General features: G+C 60.6%; 1 protein-coding gene across 1 annotated transcript; it reads left to right on the forward strand.

The window, feature by feature from the left end:
• The first annotated feature begins 821 nt into the window (after positions 1-821).
• On the forward strand, positions 822-16031 carry FCGBP (Fc fragment of IgG binding protein). Its single transcript, XM_031961598.1, is given in 14 exon segments — positions 822-903; positions 7132-7481; positions 7889-8459; positions 8697-9301; positions 9572-9850; positions 9852-10140; positions 10386-11052; positions 11120-11676; positions 11902-12101; positions 12259-12400; positions 12638-12966; positions 13641-14214; positions 14349-14956; positions 15597-16031. Coding segments are annotated over 14 exon segments (5661 nt in total). The 5' UTR covers positions 822-848.
• The last annotated feature ends 1245 nt before the right edge of the window (positions 16032-17276 follow it).

Raw genomic sequence — 17276 nt, forward strand, 5'->3', positions numbered from 1 at the left:
AGATTAAGACTTGGGAAAGTGCCAGGACCCGGATATAGATGTTGGTATTGTTGCTGGCAGAAGCCAGAGGAACCTTGTGTTGGGGAAAAGGGCGGAGGGCCAGTGGGTAAACAGAGGCCCACCACCCACCCTCAGCCTTCCTCCTTCTCAGCCCAGGGCCCACCCAGCTCCCATCTGGCATCCTGGTCTTGGGGCACCTCAGTCTCCATCCCCCAGCTGTCTACCGCAGGCTTAGACACTTAGCTACCCTGCCCTCTCTGGGAGCTGGGGGAGCTCCCCTATCCTCTCAGCCCCAATTCCTCAACTCCATCTTCCCTAGGACCAAGGTGTGGGACTTGCCCCTCCCTCCAAGCGCTTCCTCACTCTTCGACCTTCCCAAGATGGCCCCTCATCGCCCTCCCACCCGCCCACCTCAGCCCCTGCCCTGGACTTCCCCTCCATCCCAGAATTTGTGCTCGCCCCACCCCAGCACCCCCTCCAGGAAATTGGCACCATGTGGGCCCAGCTGACCCAAGGTGTGGTCTCAAGCTCCCTTATAAAACCCGCTCGATGGGGCTACTCAGAAGCTCCTGGGACCCGAAGGTGAGCTGGTCCTGCCCCACCCCAGAGCCTGGCCTTCCACTTTCAACAGGGCTGTGGACATCCCCCTCTCCGGATCTCCCCTCCTCCGGGGCCCTCCTGGGGTCCCAGCCCAGGCCTCCCCTTGCCCGGTCCTACCTCCATCCCTCCCACCCCAGAAGCTGGCTTAGAGGGCAGACGGGCCCAGCCCCCAGAGACGTTGGTTCTCTGGAGCAGCCCCAGAGACCGTGTTCTCCGGGCACAAAAGGCTTTCCTTCTCCCTTACAGAGATGGGGGCCCAGAGGAGCTGGTGGCCGATCTGGGCTGGAGTCAGCTTCTTGCTGGGTGAGTATAAGCCCGGACTCTTGGGACGTCCGTGGCTCCTCTCCTCCCGAGCTCCCGGGGCTGTCGTCGCCCGCCATTATTGTCCCCCTAGAACCCATGCTGGCTCTTTGCAAGGTTGCCTAGTTGAGAGCCACGCTCCCCCTTTCTCTGCCTTCCCTTCTCTCATGGGGTGCTCCTCTGCCTCCCCCCTGCGCCTGGTCTCTGCCCTGGGGAAAGTGAGACACCGGGTGGGCGTCACCTGCAGAAGCATTTGGCAATCACGGGATGGCAAAAGGCAGAAGGAAGGAGAGAGAGCGTTGTCTGAGGGGGGGAGTTCGCAAACTACCTGAGCAGAAAGTCTGGAAAGACCCAAGGAGAGGTTTTTATTCCCCTCCCCTCTGCCCTGGGCTTGTAATTGGACCTGAGCTCTGGAAATACCCATCTTGCAGCTGGGCAGGGGAGCCCTTTGCCAGCCACCTCGGTGGGGGTGTGAATGGCATGGGGAGAGAGCTTGGCGATAACTTTAATGGGAGGGAGAGTGATTAGAAAGTGGGGAAGGGAGAGTGGAGGGGGAGAGCTGGGGCCCCGTGCCTGAGAGGGGGAGGCCAGCAGAATCAGGGGCCAGGACAAGCTCGAGGGGCTTCTTAGACTTCTGAGTAGGAACCCCGGCAGGCACCGGCTGAGACGGGAAGAGAGGGGGGTTGGCTAAGAGCTGGACACCTGCTGTACCTTTGCTTGCATAGACACGTATGGGCAGATACATACATGTACACTGTGCATGTGTGTATATATCATGCATGCTGTGGGTGCTTATATACTTGTATAAATGAACACACACACGTTAAATATATGGGCACCCCATGGAATACATTTATTCACATATGTTATGAATGTAATAGACATGCTCATATACATGTAGCTGCGGTACATTTGTGCACACATGTTTATATTAATGAATATAAACATATATGTGTCTGTAGCCATAGCATGTGTGGCATATGTATATACTATATGTGAGCATGTAGTGCATACACTATACATACAATGTGTGTGCACACACGTGTGTACATGTCGTGTATATGTGCACACTGTGGGCTATATTTTATACACGTAGGTATGACCACACACACATATATTTAGATGCCGCCATATCACACAGGGAGCAACATATTTCTATACATACAGATACAAGTAAAATTTACATATGCTTCTAGGCACATTCATGCGCGCTGGGCATGATCTATCTGTATGCATCTGTCCATCATGTGAATCTGTATTAGGAACATATTCATAAACACGTTTCGCTGCCTATGTTTGCACTCTGTGGTGCATCTGTGTGCATGTAGGGACGAATGCTTATTGCAGGGTCTGGGTGCGCTGTGCTGACATACACGTGTGTATGTACATATGTGCATTGTGTATGTAATAGTACAAATGTGCACACGTGCATTTGTTTATGTGTTTGTATATAAATGACACGGTTATATCGGAGGCATAGACGCTGCATGTAGACATGCACACTGGGTAATATTTATATGCACGTGTACAAGTAGACCTGGAGTGTGCATTTGCCCATACTGTGCAACACGCACAGAGATGAGCTGGAGCCTTTCTGGGGAGCGAACGAGGGAATGTACAGAGGAAAGGCCGGCGGGCCTAGGGCAGAGCCTGGGGATGTTCTCATGCATATCATGCAAAGGGTAAAGCACTGAACTGCCCAAAAGCCAGGGAGGGTCAGCCCCGGCCAGCCCTTACAGAGGGCAAGCACTGGGCAATAAGGAGGCCGCTGGCGAATCTTGGAGAAAGTCGCTGTGATTCACTGGCCGGGAGAGGTGAGATGGAGAAATGGAGGCACGGGGTAGACAGCTCCCCCAGGGCTCTCAGCTGCAAAAGGGGGAGAGACCCAGGATGACAAACAGTAAGCACCTCCTCCCCCCCACCCTGCAAAACCGTCTTTGCACGCAATAACCCAGTTCTATGGTCAGTCTCCTGGCAGTTATTAAGCACCTATTGTGTACCAGGCTGGGGATATAAAAATAGGAAAAAACAATCCTTACCTTTGGGGAGCCCAAAGTCTAATGGAGGAGAAAACATGGAAGCAATTCTGAACAAACAAGTTATAGCTTGGATAAATAGGAAGAGAGCAACAGACTGGGAAAGGCTTCCTAGAGAAGTTCGGATTTTAGCTGGCATTTGAGGGAAACCTTCAGAGGAAGGTGAGGAAGGCAAGCATTTGGCCTTGAGGAGGCAAGAGAGACACGGGATGGAAGGAGGAATAGGGAGGGAAGGAAAATGTAAGAGGACTGGAAAAGTGGGAAGGGACAAGGGCATGATGGGCTTTAAGGGCCAGAGCATTTCACCTTTAATGCTGGAACCAGGGGAGATTAGTAAACGGTGGTGGGGAGTGGGGAGGCCTGAATTTTAAGAGATTTGATAACCGAAGGAAGGATGGATGGGAACAAGGAGACATTGGAAGAGGCAGCCTGCCATCCCAGCAGCTACTGCAGCCATCCAGGGGTGAGATGATGAGGGCCTGTACCCGAGCAGGGGCAGTGGCAGAGAAGGGGACTTTTCAAGAGCTTTAAAAGTGGCAAGATTTGGCCATAGAGAGGGTACGAAAGGTGAGAGACAGAGGCTGTTACTTAGGTTGTGAGCCTGAGGGACCTGGAAGAATATTACCCCCTATAGTAATAAGGTAGGAAGGGGGTCAGCTTCAGAGGAAAAATAACATGGAGGGTTCTGGACATGTTTAATTTAAGGCATCTGGGAGACATGCTGCTCAAGGCAGGTGGAGATCTGAGACTGGACGGTCCTCCTCAGCCTCTCCCCATGGGTGACCCCAACCTCTCTCCCACTCCCTAGGGCTGGCTCCCAGGGCCTCTGAAGGGTGGGTAAGTGCGGCTGGCCGGGAATTCCTCACCGCCTTCCTGCAAAATGATGACCCTGGCTACAGCTCAGCCCGCCTCCACCTCCTTCTCTCCAGCCTTTCCAGCAGCCCCACCACTGTCACCATTCTAAGCCAGGTGACCAAGACCTCAGAGACTGTCACCGTGGGTACAGGACAGACAGTCACGGTCAATGTCAGCAGTGCGGCTGAAATGACCGGCAGTGCAACTGCCCCCCGAGCCATTGTCATCCGCTCGGACCAGGCTATTGTGGTCCAGGCAGTCAGCGTCAAGCCAAACTCGGCCGAACTGACCTTAGTTTACCCTGTCGACATTCTGGGCACCGAGTACTTTGTGCTCACCCCTCCAGGGACCTCGGCTAAGAATGTCAAAGAGTTTGCAGTGGTGGCTGGGGCCTCCGGGGCCTCCGTCAGCATCCAACTGAAAGGCTCGGCCACTTTCCAGGGCCGGTTCCACCCGGCGGGCAGCACCCTGATGCTGGAGCTGGGGCCCTATGCCGTGGCGCAGGTACAGAGCTCGGCTGACCTCTCTGGCTCTCGGGTGGCGGCCAGCCGCCCGGTGGCCATGCTCTCCGGCCATAGCTGTGTCCAGAAGCACACCTCCTGCAATCATGTGGTGGAGCAGCTGCTGCCCCGGGCTCACTGGGGAACCTCTTATGTGGTCCCTGCTGTGTCCTCCCAGGCTCGCTACGACATGGCTTATATAGTGGCCGGCGAGACCACACGGCTGACTTTCAAGCACGGGGGCTTTTCTGGCTCTCGGGGGCTCCAGGCTGGCGAGGTGATGGAATTCGATATCCGCCCGTCCTACCCCCTCTATCTCTCAGCCAGTGCTGGCATCCAGGTCCTGCTCTTCGGCACGGGGGCCGAGCGAGGGTCAGCGACCTACGGCCCCTTCCTGGCTTTGGTCCCTCCGGTGGATGGCTACTGCTCATCCTACATAATCAGTGGGGTGCCTGGGACTGAAGGCATCGCCCTCTTGGTGGCAAAGACAGACACTATAGGAGGCATTACTATGGATGGCCAAACTCTGGGGTCAAAGATCACATGGGCAGCTGTGCCTGGCAGTGAGTTCTCCTATGCAGAGAGGAGTCTTGGGACAGATGGCAGGAGACACAGTGTTGAGGCTGGAAGTCCCTTTGGGCTGCTGACTCTTGGGCTGGCTCCTTCTGTGGGGTTCGGGATGGCAGCTGCATGTGACCAGGGTGAGTGACGGGACGAGGCGGCGGTGGGAAGGGGTCAGACCCATCAGCCATCCTCAGCCTCATCCACGTGTCCCTTTGTCTTTCCTCATCACCAGCAAGGTGGCTTCTAGGCGGTAAATTTTTCTAGTTCATCAGAGTGCTCTACAGACCCCTTGGACAGAAGGAGAAAATAGATGAGCAATTTAACAAGCAGATCAGAAGTCGGGCAGATGGGTGCGACCTAATAGTGATAGGAGATCTCACTTTATAGACATTAACAAAAGCAGCTTCTTCTTCCTGCCTTAATGATTATTAGATTCTTTACAAGGTAGAGAGAAATCAATAAGGCAGAATTCTATATTGGACTGGACGTTTAGCCAGCGTCAGGGTAGAAATGATAGAAAACTGAGCACTGTGTCCTGGAATTTGTGAAAGAAAAAGAAAAAAAAAAGTCATTTTGTTTTATTTCATTATATTTTTAAATTTAAATTTTTGTTGAAATATTGTATTTTCCCTGTATATCCTTTTAACCAGAGAACAATCCCAGAATGAAAAAAGGAGGGGAAAGATAAGCAAAAGTGACTTGTCATCTAAGTCAGAAAACATATGTAGTGTCCCATATCTATCATTCCCCATCCTGGACTTTGAGGGAATAGCTTTCCAAGCGTCCAGAGGAAGGATACATAGAGGATGAAAATTGACCTTATAAAAATGGGAGCATCATAATTAAAAATAAGACTGGTGAGAAGAGCTAAAAAAAAAAAAGTTATTTTAAAAGGTCTGGGAATTTTTTTAAAAAGCTAAATTTAGGAGAAGCTCAGAAAGAAAGAAGAAAAACTTCTGCCTGAGATGGAGAGGAGCTGGAGAGATTAAATTGTCATCTCAGTTCTTTTTTTGCCACCAAGTCTTAGACTAGAAAGCAAATGTGAGAAATGGCCTGTTGGGACTCAATACCCCCGATAAGCAATGAGCTTAGCAGGGAGCGCCCAACTGTCCCCTGGGAGTCTGAGCCACCGTGGCAGATGAATGTGCCCTTGGGTGATCGAGTGGCGATGGGAGTGCTGACCCATGGTCAGCCATCTCTGAAAGACCGTGCCCTTGGATGTGCTCAGACCTGGATGAACAGCATTTTCTATTAACGAATGAGTCTTAGCTGGGGAGGGCTCCAGGGGGGTAGATAGCTTGTGTTTGGTCTCATTTTGGTTTAATGTTCTATCAATGGCTACCATGAAAGCATGAATAGTCTTGTCAAATTTACCAAATGATCACATCACAGTAGCAGTCAGGAATTAACAAAGGATGAATTATTAAAAATTAACAAAAGAATCCCATTAATAGGAGTCAAGGTAATATTAATCTGGGGTCTAAGAAATTTCCACCTAAGTACAACAAGGTCAAGATCTGGTTAGACTGCAGTTTGTTCGGGAAACAAAAAAAGAGCCGAGGGTTTAAGTAGACCGCATCTCAATGTGCGATGGGGCAGCTGGCGAGGCTGGGCTCCCCTCACGGGGTAGAATATTGGGCTGAATTGAGTAAGATCACCGTTAAAGGGGGCAAATGTAGAGACTCAGCCTTGGGACTAAAATCCCCTCAGGGGTACAAGAGGGCAAAGATCTGGGAAGAATCCACTTTTTCTGAGCAAGAGCTGGGGGTTTTCGCACCCAAGTCCAACGTGGGTTAATAGCCAGGAAAAGGTCCCCAGAGAAGCAAAGCTGCTAAGGATGAGGAGCTCCTCCTCTTCCCTTTAAAACCCTGGCTGTGGAATAGTGGTGGGTCCTGGGTGCCGTATGTGGGAATTACACTGACAATCTGGAGCGGGTCCAGAGGAGGGCCGTCAGGATGGGGAGGGGTCTCTGGTCCGAAAGAGGACCCCTAACTAGACTATAAGCTTCACAGCAGGAACTGTTCATGGTTCGTTTCTGTCGTCCCCGGCCTTAGAACGTTTGTGCCTGGCACACAACTGGTGCTTAATTAATGCTTGTAGAACTAATGTAATCTTTCCCAACCGTTTCTTGCTTCACTCCTTAGCTGCCCTTCCCATTTCTTCTCCCCAAACTCTCTCCCCTGTACCCTCCATCTGTTCGCCAGCTCTTCCTCCACAAGGGCTACCTCTCTGCTTCTCCCCCACCCATAACTGCTATTCTTTTTCTCTCTTCCCAGTCCCCCTGCCCACCGCGGACGCATCCTGCTCTGGGGTAAAATGTGGGCCCCAGGAGCGCTGTCAGATGGTGGCTGGCAAGCCAACGTGTTCGGCCGCCTCCACCGCCACGTGCTGGGCCCAGGGGGACCCCCACTACACGACCTTTGACGGCCGCCGCTACGACTTCATGGGCACGTGCTCCTACACGCTGTCTGAGTTTTGCGGCTTTGACGACACCCTGCCCTCCTTCAGTGTGGAGACCAAGAACGAGCATCGGAACAGCAAGAAGGTGTCCTACGTGGGCCTGGTGACCGTCAGTGCCTACAGCCAGGTGGTCTCCCTGGCTCGAGGGGAGCACGGCTTTGCCCGGGTAAGCTGGGCACTGGGGTGGGGGGCCCTCGCCAGGGCCCGCCCCTTGCATCCCATCCTCGGGCAACTTGGGAACAAAGGCGGGATCTCAGATCTAGAGGAGGAAAGGATTTCAGAATGCATCCATCCCAGAAAAGGAAACCCATTGCAGAGAAAATAAAGCCACGTGCCCAAGGTCTCCTGGGGAGCAAATGCTAGAACCTAGTCTCAGCCATGCAAGGGCCAGCGCCTCTGGTCTGGGGGGGAAATGGTCCTATCCTTGGGGAAGCCCTTCCTCTACACCCCTGAGCTCATAATTCCCAGAGGGACCCATTTCAAGGAGAGGGAAGGAGTTGTTCTGGGGGGCTCTGAAGGGGAGGAGGGTGCCGAGGGCACCCGTGGAGCTGACCAACCCTGCTTTCCCTGCAGATCAACAACCAGAAGTCTCGGCTGCCGGTGTCCCTGCATGACGGGAAGCTGAGGGTGTTCCAGAGCGGGACCCAGGGGGTGATCGAGATGGACTTTGGGCTTCGTGTCACCTACAACTGGGACTGCCGGCTGAGCCTGACCCTGCCGTCCCGCTTCCAGAACGAGGTCTGCGGGCTCTGCGGGAACTACAACGGGAACCCCGCGGACGACTTCCTCAAGCAGGACGAGACTCTGGCCACTGACGCCGTGGAGTTTGCCGAGAGCTGGAAGCTCGACGATGGTGACCAGTTCTGCTCCAACGATTGCCAGGGAGGCTGCCCCAGCTGCACCCCTGGGCAGACCCAGCACTACGAAGGCGACAGGGTCTGCGGGATGCTGAGCCTGGCGACGGGCCCCTTCGCCCTCTGCCATGACATCCTGGACCCCCAGAGTTTCCTGAAAGACTGCGTCTATGACCTGTGTGCCAGCAACGGCGACCGGCCCAGCCTGTGCCGCGCCCTGGACTCCTACGCCACGGCCTGTAGGGAGCAAGGGGTCACCGTCCAGGACTGGCGGACAGCTGCTGGCTGCCGTGAGTGTCTGGGGAGGGGGACAGGGACGAGGACCCCCGGAGGGGCCAAGCTGGGGAGGACGGACCTGGTGGGAAGAGCCCTGCAGGCCCAAGCATGGCTGCCCTTTGCCCACCTGGGTGCCCCAGCTGCTTCCATCCTTCCCCTGCCCGTGGGGACGGGCGCAGCCGGGGGACAGACGGGGGGAAGCACAGCTGGGCCAGGCGCTGGCTGCTAACGTCCCTCTGCCTTCCCCACAGCCATGACCTGCCCTCCCAACAGCCAGTACTCCCCCTGTGGCAGCGCCTGCCCCCCCTCCTGCTTTGGGGACTCGGCCCCCGCTGACTGCGACTCCCGGCCCTGCGTGGAGGGCTGCGTGTGCAAGCAGGGCTTTGTGCTGAGCGGGGACACCTGCGTGCCCAGCTCGGCCTGCGGCTGCCAGTACCAGGGCCTCGTGCTGGCCCCCGGGGAGGAGATCTGGGGCGACGAGCTGTGCCGGAAGCGCTGCGTGTGCAATGGGAAGACTCAGCAGGTGGAATGCAAAGACACGGGGGGCTGCCCAGCGGGAGAGCGCTGCCGGGTGCAGGACGGGCTCCAGGGCTGCTACCCAGACCACTTTGGGACGTGCCAAGCCTCCGGGGACCCCCACTATGTCAGCTTTGACGGGCGGCGCTTTGACTTCATGGGCACCTGCGTCTACTTGCTGGCGGGGTCCTGTGGCCAGGACGCGAACCTGCCTTCCTTCCGGGTCCTGGTGGAGAATGAGCACAGGGGCAGCCAGACAGTGTCCTACACCAGGGCCGTGCGCGTCCAGGCCCGCGGTGTGGAGGTTGCCGTCCGCAGGGAGCACCCCGGCCGGGTCCTGGTGAGTGCAGGGGCTCCCAGGGGCAGGGAAGGCCCGAGGGGGACTGGGCCCGAGCAAAAGGGGGAAGGCACGGTGGGGAGGGGCCGGGTTGGGGCGCGGGTGCCTGGTCACTCAGAGGTCCAACACCCTTGGAGAAGCTTGCAGGCCACTTCGGTCACTCCCGTGCCTCCTGCGGGGCACTGGGGGGGTTACCAAGGGCCTCCCACTCAGAACTGGCGGAAAGGCCCCCTCCGACCCCCGATGACCTCGTGTCCCTCCGCCTGCCTGCAGGTGGACGGTGTGCTCCGGTACCTGCCCCACCAAGCAGCCGGGGGCCAGGTGCAGATTTTCCAGAGCGGGTACGATGCCGTGATCCGCACCGACTTCGGCCTGACCGTCTCCTACGACTGGAACGCCCGTGCCAAGGTCAAGGTTCCCATCAGCTACGCCAACGCCCTATGCGGCCTCTGTGGCAACTTCAACAAGGACCCCAAGGACGACTTCACCCTGCGGGATGGGTCCCTGGCTGCCAATGCCTTGGCCTTCGGCCAGAACTGGCAGGAGGAGACCCCTCCCTGGCTGTGGGGCCGTGAGCCCGGGCGAGTGCCCACAGCTGGACACCCTGTTAGCACAGCAGGCGCAGAGCAAGAAGGAGTGTGGGCTCCTGAAGGACCCGGCGGGGCCCTTCCGGGACTGTCAGGCCAAGGTGGACCCTGACGGCTTCTTCCGGGACTGCGTGTATGACCGGTGCCTGCTGCCCGGCCAGCCCGACGTGGGCTGCGATAACCTGGCTGCCTATGTGGCTGCCTGCCACGCCGCCGGGGCCACCGTCCACCCCTGGAGGACGGACCAGTTCTGCCGTGAGTAACAGCTCTGGGGGGCTGAGGCCCCTCTAGGGTCCCCAGGTAGAGAGAGGAGGGGGAGGGGGTCAGGGGGTAAAGAATAGTCCTAGAGATCTGGCTTCAGGCCCCGCCTCGGATGCTTGCCCCCGTCACTGCAGTTTCCTGGGTCTCAGGGACGGTTCCTGAGGGAGAGATGAGCCCCACAGTCCCTGGAGAGACCCCTCCCTTCCAGGGCCCGAGTGACCCCCTCTTTCCTCCCCCAGCCGTGGCATGCCCCGCCCACAGCCACTACGAGGAGTGCTCCCGGGGCTGCCCAGCATCCTGCAGCGACGCCTCCGTCCCCAGGGGCTGCGGCTCCGAGTGCCACGAAGGCTGTGTGTGCGACGAGGGCTTCGCTCTCAGCGGGCAGGACTGCGTGCCCCTGGCCCAGTGCGGCTGCCTGTTCCAAGGCGTTTACTACGAAGTGGGCCAGTCCTTCTACCCGGGCCCCGGCTGCGACTCCCTCTGCCAGTGCGGGGAGGGCGGCGTGGTCACCTGCTCGCCCTCCGCCTGCGGCCCCCACGAGGACTGCCAGGTGGCCGGCGGCGCCCTGGGCTGCGTGGTCGTGGGCTCGGCCACCTGCTCGGCCTCCGGGGACCCCCACTACACCTCCTTTGATGGGCGCAAGTTTGACTTCATGGGCACTTGCGTCTACACCTTGGTCCGCACCTGCGGCTCTCAGCCCGGCCTGGAGGACTTCGAGGTCCTGGTGGAGAACGTGGCCTGGGGCAACGGGGCGGTCAGCGTCACTCGGGTGGTGACCGTCCGCGTGGCCGCCGTCTCCTTGGTGCTGGAGCAGCACCAGTGGAAGGTCAAGGTGAGGGTTCACCCGGAGAGGACGGGCGGGGGTGCGGAGCAGCCCCCCGGCTGGTCCCTGGGCCCCGAGGACGGGTGGCCCCAAAAGATGGGGAAGGGACCCCGTTTGCCCGCTTCCCTGAGGCTCCCTCCCTCCCCCAAGGTGGGAGGGGGCCCCTGAACTTCCCCGTGGTCCTGTCCGGGGCCGTCCCGAGCCTACCAGTGGGCGGAAGGCCGGACCAAATGAAACCGGGACTTTTGGCCTGGGGTGCCACCACCTCGCTTCAAGTCCCTGCCCCCGTTGGCCTCACCGGCAAGCCTTGCCTGGCGGGAACTCAATGGGGAAGCCCGAGGACATTTCCAGGAAACCCCACCGGCCAGCTGGCCGTGGCCCCCCTCGGGCCTTCGGGGACCCGTGCCGCCCCCCCGCCGCCCCCTGCCCGGCACCCCGGGACTGCCCCAGCCCGCCCCAGTGCCGGCCCGAGCTGGCCGAGACCTACGGGCAGGAGCGCTTCTGCGGCTTCCTCACCAGCCCCCAGGGGCCCCTGGCCGCCTGCCACGCCCTGGTCAGTCCCAGCGGCTACTTCGACGACTGCGTCTTCGACCTCTGCCTGGGCGGGGGCAACCAGGACATTCTGTGCAACAGCATCCACGCCTACGTGGCCGCCTGCCAGGCCGCGGGGGGCACCGTCCAGCCCTGGAGGAGCGACAAGTTCTGTCGTGAGTGACCTGCGGGGGGCGATGGCAGCCTGAGGGGCGGGGTGAGGGGAACAGACAGGGGCTAAGGATGGGGGGACGAGGGACAAATGGGAGGCTGAGGGACGGGGAGGGGACAGGAAGAATTGTGGGGCCGGAGCCCTGTCTTTTCACTCCTCGGCCAGCTGGGGCACATTGGGTGGCTCCCCTCCCACCCTCACCCCCCGCCTGTCCCCTTCCGCTCCCCAGCCCTGGAGTGCCCCCCCAACAGTCACTATGAGCTGTGTGCCGACACCTGCTCCCTGGGTTGCTCGGCCCTGAGCGCGCCCCCCAACTGTCCCGGCACCTGCTCCGAGGGCTGCCAGTGCGACGTGGGCTTCGTCTCCGACGGCCGGGCCTGCATCCCCCTGCAGGACTGCGGCTGCTACGTGGATGGCAGATACTACGAGGTGCGCCCCTCGCTCACGGGCCCCCGGCCCAGCCAGTCCCACCGCCTGCCCCCGCCCCCCAGACCCTGCTCCTCTGCCTCCCACTGCCTCTGAACTGAGGGGGGCCGGGAAGGGCCCCAGGAAGGGGGTGAAACACCCATTCCTTTCTCCCTCGCAGCCCAACCAGCCCGTGCTGCTCCACAACTGCAGCCAGGAGTGCACGTGCCGCCCCGGGCAGGGCCTGCAGTGCCAGGACCACACATGTGGCGCCGGGCAGGTGTGTGAGCCCTCAGATGGCATCCTGGGCTGTGTGACCAAAGGTGAGCCCGGGGGCCGGGAGGGAGGGAGACCCCGGGGGGCAGAGGCGCTTGGCTCCTGGGGGCTGGGGCTGGCCTCTACCTGGGGGCCAGGAAGGGACCCCAGGGATTGGGCCGAGGGCTGGACACGGGGCCCCAGGGGCGGCGGTCTGAGAGATTAAAGGGAAGAGAGACTTGGGGCCTCTGCAGAGAGGGCCAGAGGGTCTCAGTCCTCCTCCCTGTCTCCTTTGTATCCCCCAGACCCGTGCCAGGCCGTGACCTGCCTGGAACAGGAGACGTGCCAGGTGCAGAACGGCCAGGGCGTCTGCGTCCCTAACTACCAGGCCACCTGCTGGCTGTGGGGGGACCCCCACTACCACTCCTTCGACGGCCGAGACTTTGACTTCCAGGGCACCTGCTCCTACGTGCTGGCGGCCCTGTGTGGGGGGCCCTCAAGTCTCCCCGCCTTTACAGTCACCACCAAGAACGAGAACAGGGGGAATCCCTCGGTCTCCTACGTGAGAATCGTCACCGTCACAGCCCACGGGACCAACATCTCTGTGCACAAGGGCGAGGCTGGCCGAGTGCGGGTGAGGGCCCGGGACCTTCCGGGCGGGGCGGGGTGGCAGCAGTAAGAGACTCCCACCTCGGCCGGGCAGTGGGGGCTCGAGGCCGCAGCAGACGGGGCTCACTTTTGGACCCGAGCAGCCGTGCCCTCGTGGGCAAATCACAAGGTCCCCCCGAGCCTCGGTCCCCCATCTATAAAACAGGGATTTTTATTCCTCAGGCAATTGCTTTGTTTGGGTTTTTTTCCATTCCATTTTCTTTATTTTTTCCTTACTTTTTAATTAAAGTTTTTGTTTCCAGATACAAACATGGATAATTTTCGACATTCACCCTACCACAAGGTGTCCTGATTTTTCCCTCCCTTGCCCCACCCCCTCCCCCAGGCGGCAAGTGACCCAACATAGGTTAACCGTATTTCCACAAATCTCCTGCTAGGGAATTGTTGGGAGGTTCAGATCGAGGGCCGGGCAGAAGCGTCAGCCCTCCTTGGTGAGGTCAGCATGCAGGCTCCCTGGGTCTCTGAGTGGGAGCCGGCCCAAAGGGGTTCTAGATTTAGGGAAGGGAGACTCGCCGAGCTGCAGGCAGAGGCTGGGAAGAACTTGAACTCAAGCCCTGCCTTGGGTAGGGAGGGCGGGTGCAGGAGGCTCTGGGCCACCTCAGCCTGACGCCGCCCCCTGCTGTGCCCTTTGCCCCACAGGTCAACGGCGTGCTGACCACTCTTCCAGTGAGTGAGGCTGGGGGGCGCCTGGTAGTGTCCCAGGGCCCCGGCCTGGCCGTGCTGGAGACCGACTTTGGCCTCCGGGTCACCTACGACTGGAACTGGCGCGTGGAGGTGACCCTGCCCAGCAGCTACCACGGGGCTGTGTGCGGCCTGTGCGGGAACATGGACAAGGACCCCACCAACGACATGGCCTTCCCCAATGGGACCTTGGCCTCCTCCATTCCCAGCTGGGGCGGCAGCTGGCGGGTGCCCGAGTGGGACCCTTTCTGCTGGGACGAGTGCCACGGGAACTGCCCGACGTGCGAGGAGGACAAGAAAGAGCAGTATGGGGGGCCAGACTTCTGTGGGCCCCTGGCTCCCGGTGCGGGGGGGCCCTTCTCGGCCTGCCATGCCCACATCAAGCCCGACCCCTTCTTCACCGGCTGTGTCCTGGATGTCTGCCTTGGCGGCGGCTCTCAAGACATCCTGTGCCCAGCCCTGGCCTCCTATGCGGCCGCCTGCCAGGCTGCTGGCATCGCCATCGGGGACTGGAGGACCCAAGCCAAATGCCGTGAGTCTAGGGGAGACACTGCCCGGGGGCAGACACTGCCCAGGGGGAGATGCTGCCCAGGGATCCTCGCGGCCAGCCCCCCTCCCTCCGGCCTCTACCTCTCACACGGACTCTGCCACTTCTGTCTCTTACAGCGTACCCCTGTGGGCCAAACAGTCACTATGAGCTGTGTGTGCCAGCCTGCCCACCCAGCTGCCCGGGGCCAGCCCCCGCCCCGCCGTGCTCTGGAAAGTGCTCCGAGGGATGCCAGTGCGACGACGGCTTCATCCTGAGTGGCAGCGTCTGCGTGGCCCGCGAGGGCGGCTGCGGGTGCTGGGCCAACGGCACCTACCACGAGCCCGGGGCCGAGTTCTGGGCTGACGCCAGCTGCTCCTCCCTGTGCCGCTGCGAGCCCAGCCAAGGCCAGCTGCTCTGCAACCCGGCCAGCTGTGGGCCGGGCCAGGAATGCGCCATCCTCTCCACCGGCCTCCGCGGCTGCCGCCCCCTCAGCAGCGCCACGTGCCAGGCGTCCGGCGACCCCCATTACGTGACCCTGGACGGGAGGCTCTTCGACTTCCAGGGCTCCTGTGAGTACCTGCTGAGCGGCACCTGCACCGACCCCCAGCCCGGAACGGAGACCTTCTTCGTCACCGTGGCCAACGCCCACCGTGGGAACAAGGCCGTCACCTACACCCGGGACGTCACTCTGCACGTCTACGACCACAGCTTCTCCCTGAGCAGCTCCTTCCCCCGCAAACTGAAGGTCAGTCAGAGGTTTCCAGAGGCCCTGGGGGCCGGGTGCCCGAGGGGGGGGCTCGTGAGACGCTCATACCAACCAGCTGAACTCTCCTACCCACAGCTGGGCCCTCTCCGGGGGCCCTGAGACTTTCATCCAAAACACCCATCACCCCTGACTTCAGAATGCCCCAGAGGGATCGGGGTAGGGGGGCACTCGATGTCATTGCTATAAAACCTCCTGGACCAGCTCGGCAATTCGTTAGTCTTAGAGTTAGTGGTCAGAGACCCTTAGGAGTTAATCACCTGCCCATGGTCAGCCAGCAGCGGCCGGTCTAGGGCTGCCTCTCCATTAGGGGTTGGACTGTAAGGAGCTCACAAGTGAGCAGATAGCGATCTGAGGGGGAAAGGGGGGGGCAGTCTCACTGACTCAGGCCCAGAAGGGAGGATCGGGGAAGTATCAAGGAGGAGCCCCTTGTGCTGAGTCTTGGTGGACGGAAAGAAGTAAGAGGTAAGCCGCCCATCCCAGCCAAGGACCCCACCCTGTAGAAAGGAAGGCAGAAGGGAGCAGCCCCCCCACAGACCACACCCTAATTTGTCAGCTGCCCCCAGCAGCCCAAAGGGAGGCCATCCTCCTTTCTCAGGCCCCTTCCCGCCCTTTCCCCTAGGTGGACGATCAGCTGGTGGCCCTGCCCTTCCGGCTGGACACGCGTCTCCAGGCGTACCTCAGCGGTGCGAGCGTAGTGATAGAAACAGTTTTCAGCCTGAGTCTGACCTTTAACGGGGATAGCCTGGTGCAGCTGCGAGTCCCGGCTCCGTACGCAGGCACTCTGTGCGGCCTCTGTGGAGACTACAACGGGGACCCCGCCAACGACCTCACCCCCAAGGGCGGCCAGCCGGGCAACGATCCCGTGGCCTTCGGCCACAGCTGGAAGGTGGGCGGCGGTCCGGACTGTGGCGTCTGTCCTCCCAGCGAGTGCCCAGACAGCTGCAGCGAGCAGGAGCAGGCCCAGTTTGGGGGCCCGGAGGCCTGTGGGCTGATTTCAGCAGTCCAAGGACCCCTCGCCGCCTGCCATAGCCTGGTGGATCCCACCCCCTCTTAACCGTTTTTGACCGGCCAGGCCCCAAAAGGCATGCGTTAACCTTTTTGCCGCCCCCTTTGGGGGCCGCCGTGGCCCGGCCGAATTTGCGCACCGACCTTTGGCCTTTGCCCCTTTCCCAACCCTTTTCCTTCCCTTTCCCCCCTGACCCTCCCAAACCCATTTCCTCTTTTCCCCCCCCTTTTCCCTTCTGCCCCTGCCCCCCTTTCCAATTTCCCCTGATTCCTCCCGGTGACGGTCACCCTCCCCCCCCTCCCTTCCCTTCCTTGGGCCACCCTCCCTCCCCCTTTCTCCCTCTTTCCTCCCCATTCCCCCCCTTCTAACCTTCTTTCCCCCCCAGTTTTCCCTGTCCTGGCCCCGGGCCACCTCCAGGGGGGCTTCCTGGGCCCCGGGGTGCCCCGGACCTCTGGGCCCCAACCCTTTACAGGCCTGCTTGCTGGGATTGGTGTGGAGCTCCTTTTAACCTTCAGGGCCCTTTGCCCCCAGGGCTCCTGGGGCCGTTTCCAGAAGGGGCTGCCCCGGCCTGGGCAGATCCCCCCGGGGAAGGGCCTAAGCCGGGCGCCAAGGGATGGTGGGCCCCCGCGGGTGGGCCTGGGCCATTGGGTGAGGGTCCCCCCCAGGCCCACGGGGAAGGGTCTCGGTCCCAGGGTGGCAAGGGCCCCCCTGCAAACCCCGGGCTGCCTTCAAGCCTGGGGTGCCCCAGGAGGCACCAAATGTTCCCTTCGCCCCCTTTGGGACCCTTCCCCAGGGCTTCTCCCCTCCTAAGGCCACCTGGGAAAGCGTTTGGGCCAGGGTGCCCGGGGGGACAACCGCCGGCCAAGCCTGGAAAGGGCCGATGGAAACCCGGACGCCCGGTGGGGACTGTGGGGGCCCAGCGGTGGCCGGGCCACTTGGAAGGTGGGACCCCGGGGGCCCCGGCGACCCAGGTTGGGGGGGGCTCCGAGAGCGGGTGCCCAACTTTCTGGTGGCCCCAACCAGATCCCCCTTCCTGGTGGCCCCCAAGGGGGATTCAAGCCCAAAGCTTCCCCTGCCCCCAACCTTGGGGATTGGGCCCCGGGCCCGGCCCCCTCCCCCCGAAGGCCCTGGGGAGGGGGCCCAGGGCCCGGGCTGCTGGCCGGGCTTTGTTCCTCCGGGGGAAACCCGGCCCCCAGATCACCTGTGGGGGGGCTGGGGCCCTCCCCGGGCCCCTTCCCAACCACCCCAAGGTCGCCGCCTCCTGAAACCCCCGGGTGCGGTTCAGGTGCCCAC

This window comes from Sarcophilus harrisii, chromosome 3, assembly GCF_902635505.1.
Source record: "Sarcophilus harrisii chromosome 3, mSarHar1.11, whole genome shotgun sequence".
Taxonomy (NCBI): Eukaryota; Metazoa; Chordata; class Mammalia; order Dasyuromorphia; family Dasyuridae; genus Sarcophilus; species Sarcophilus harrisii.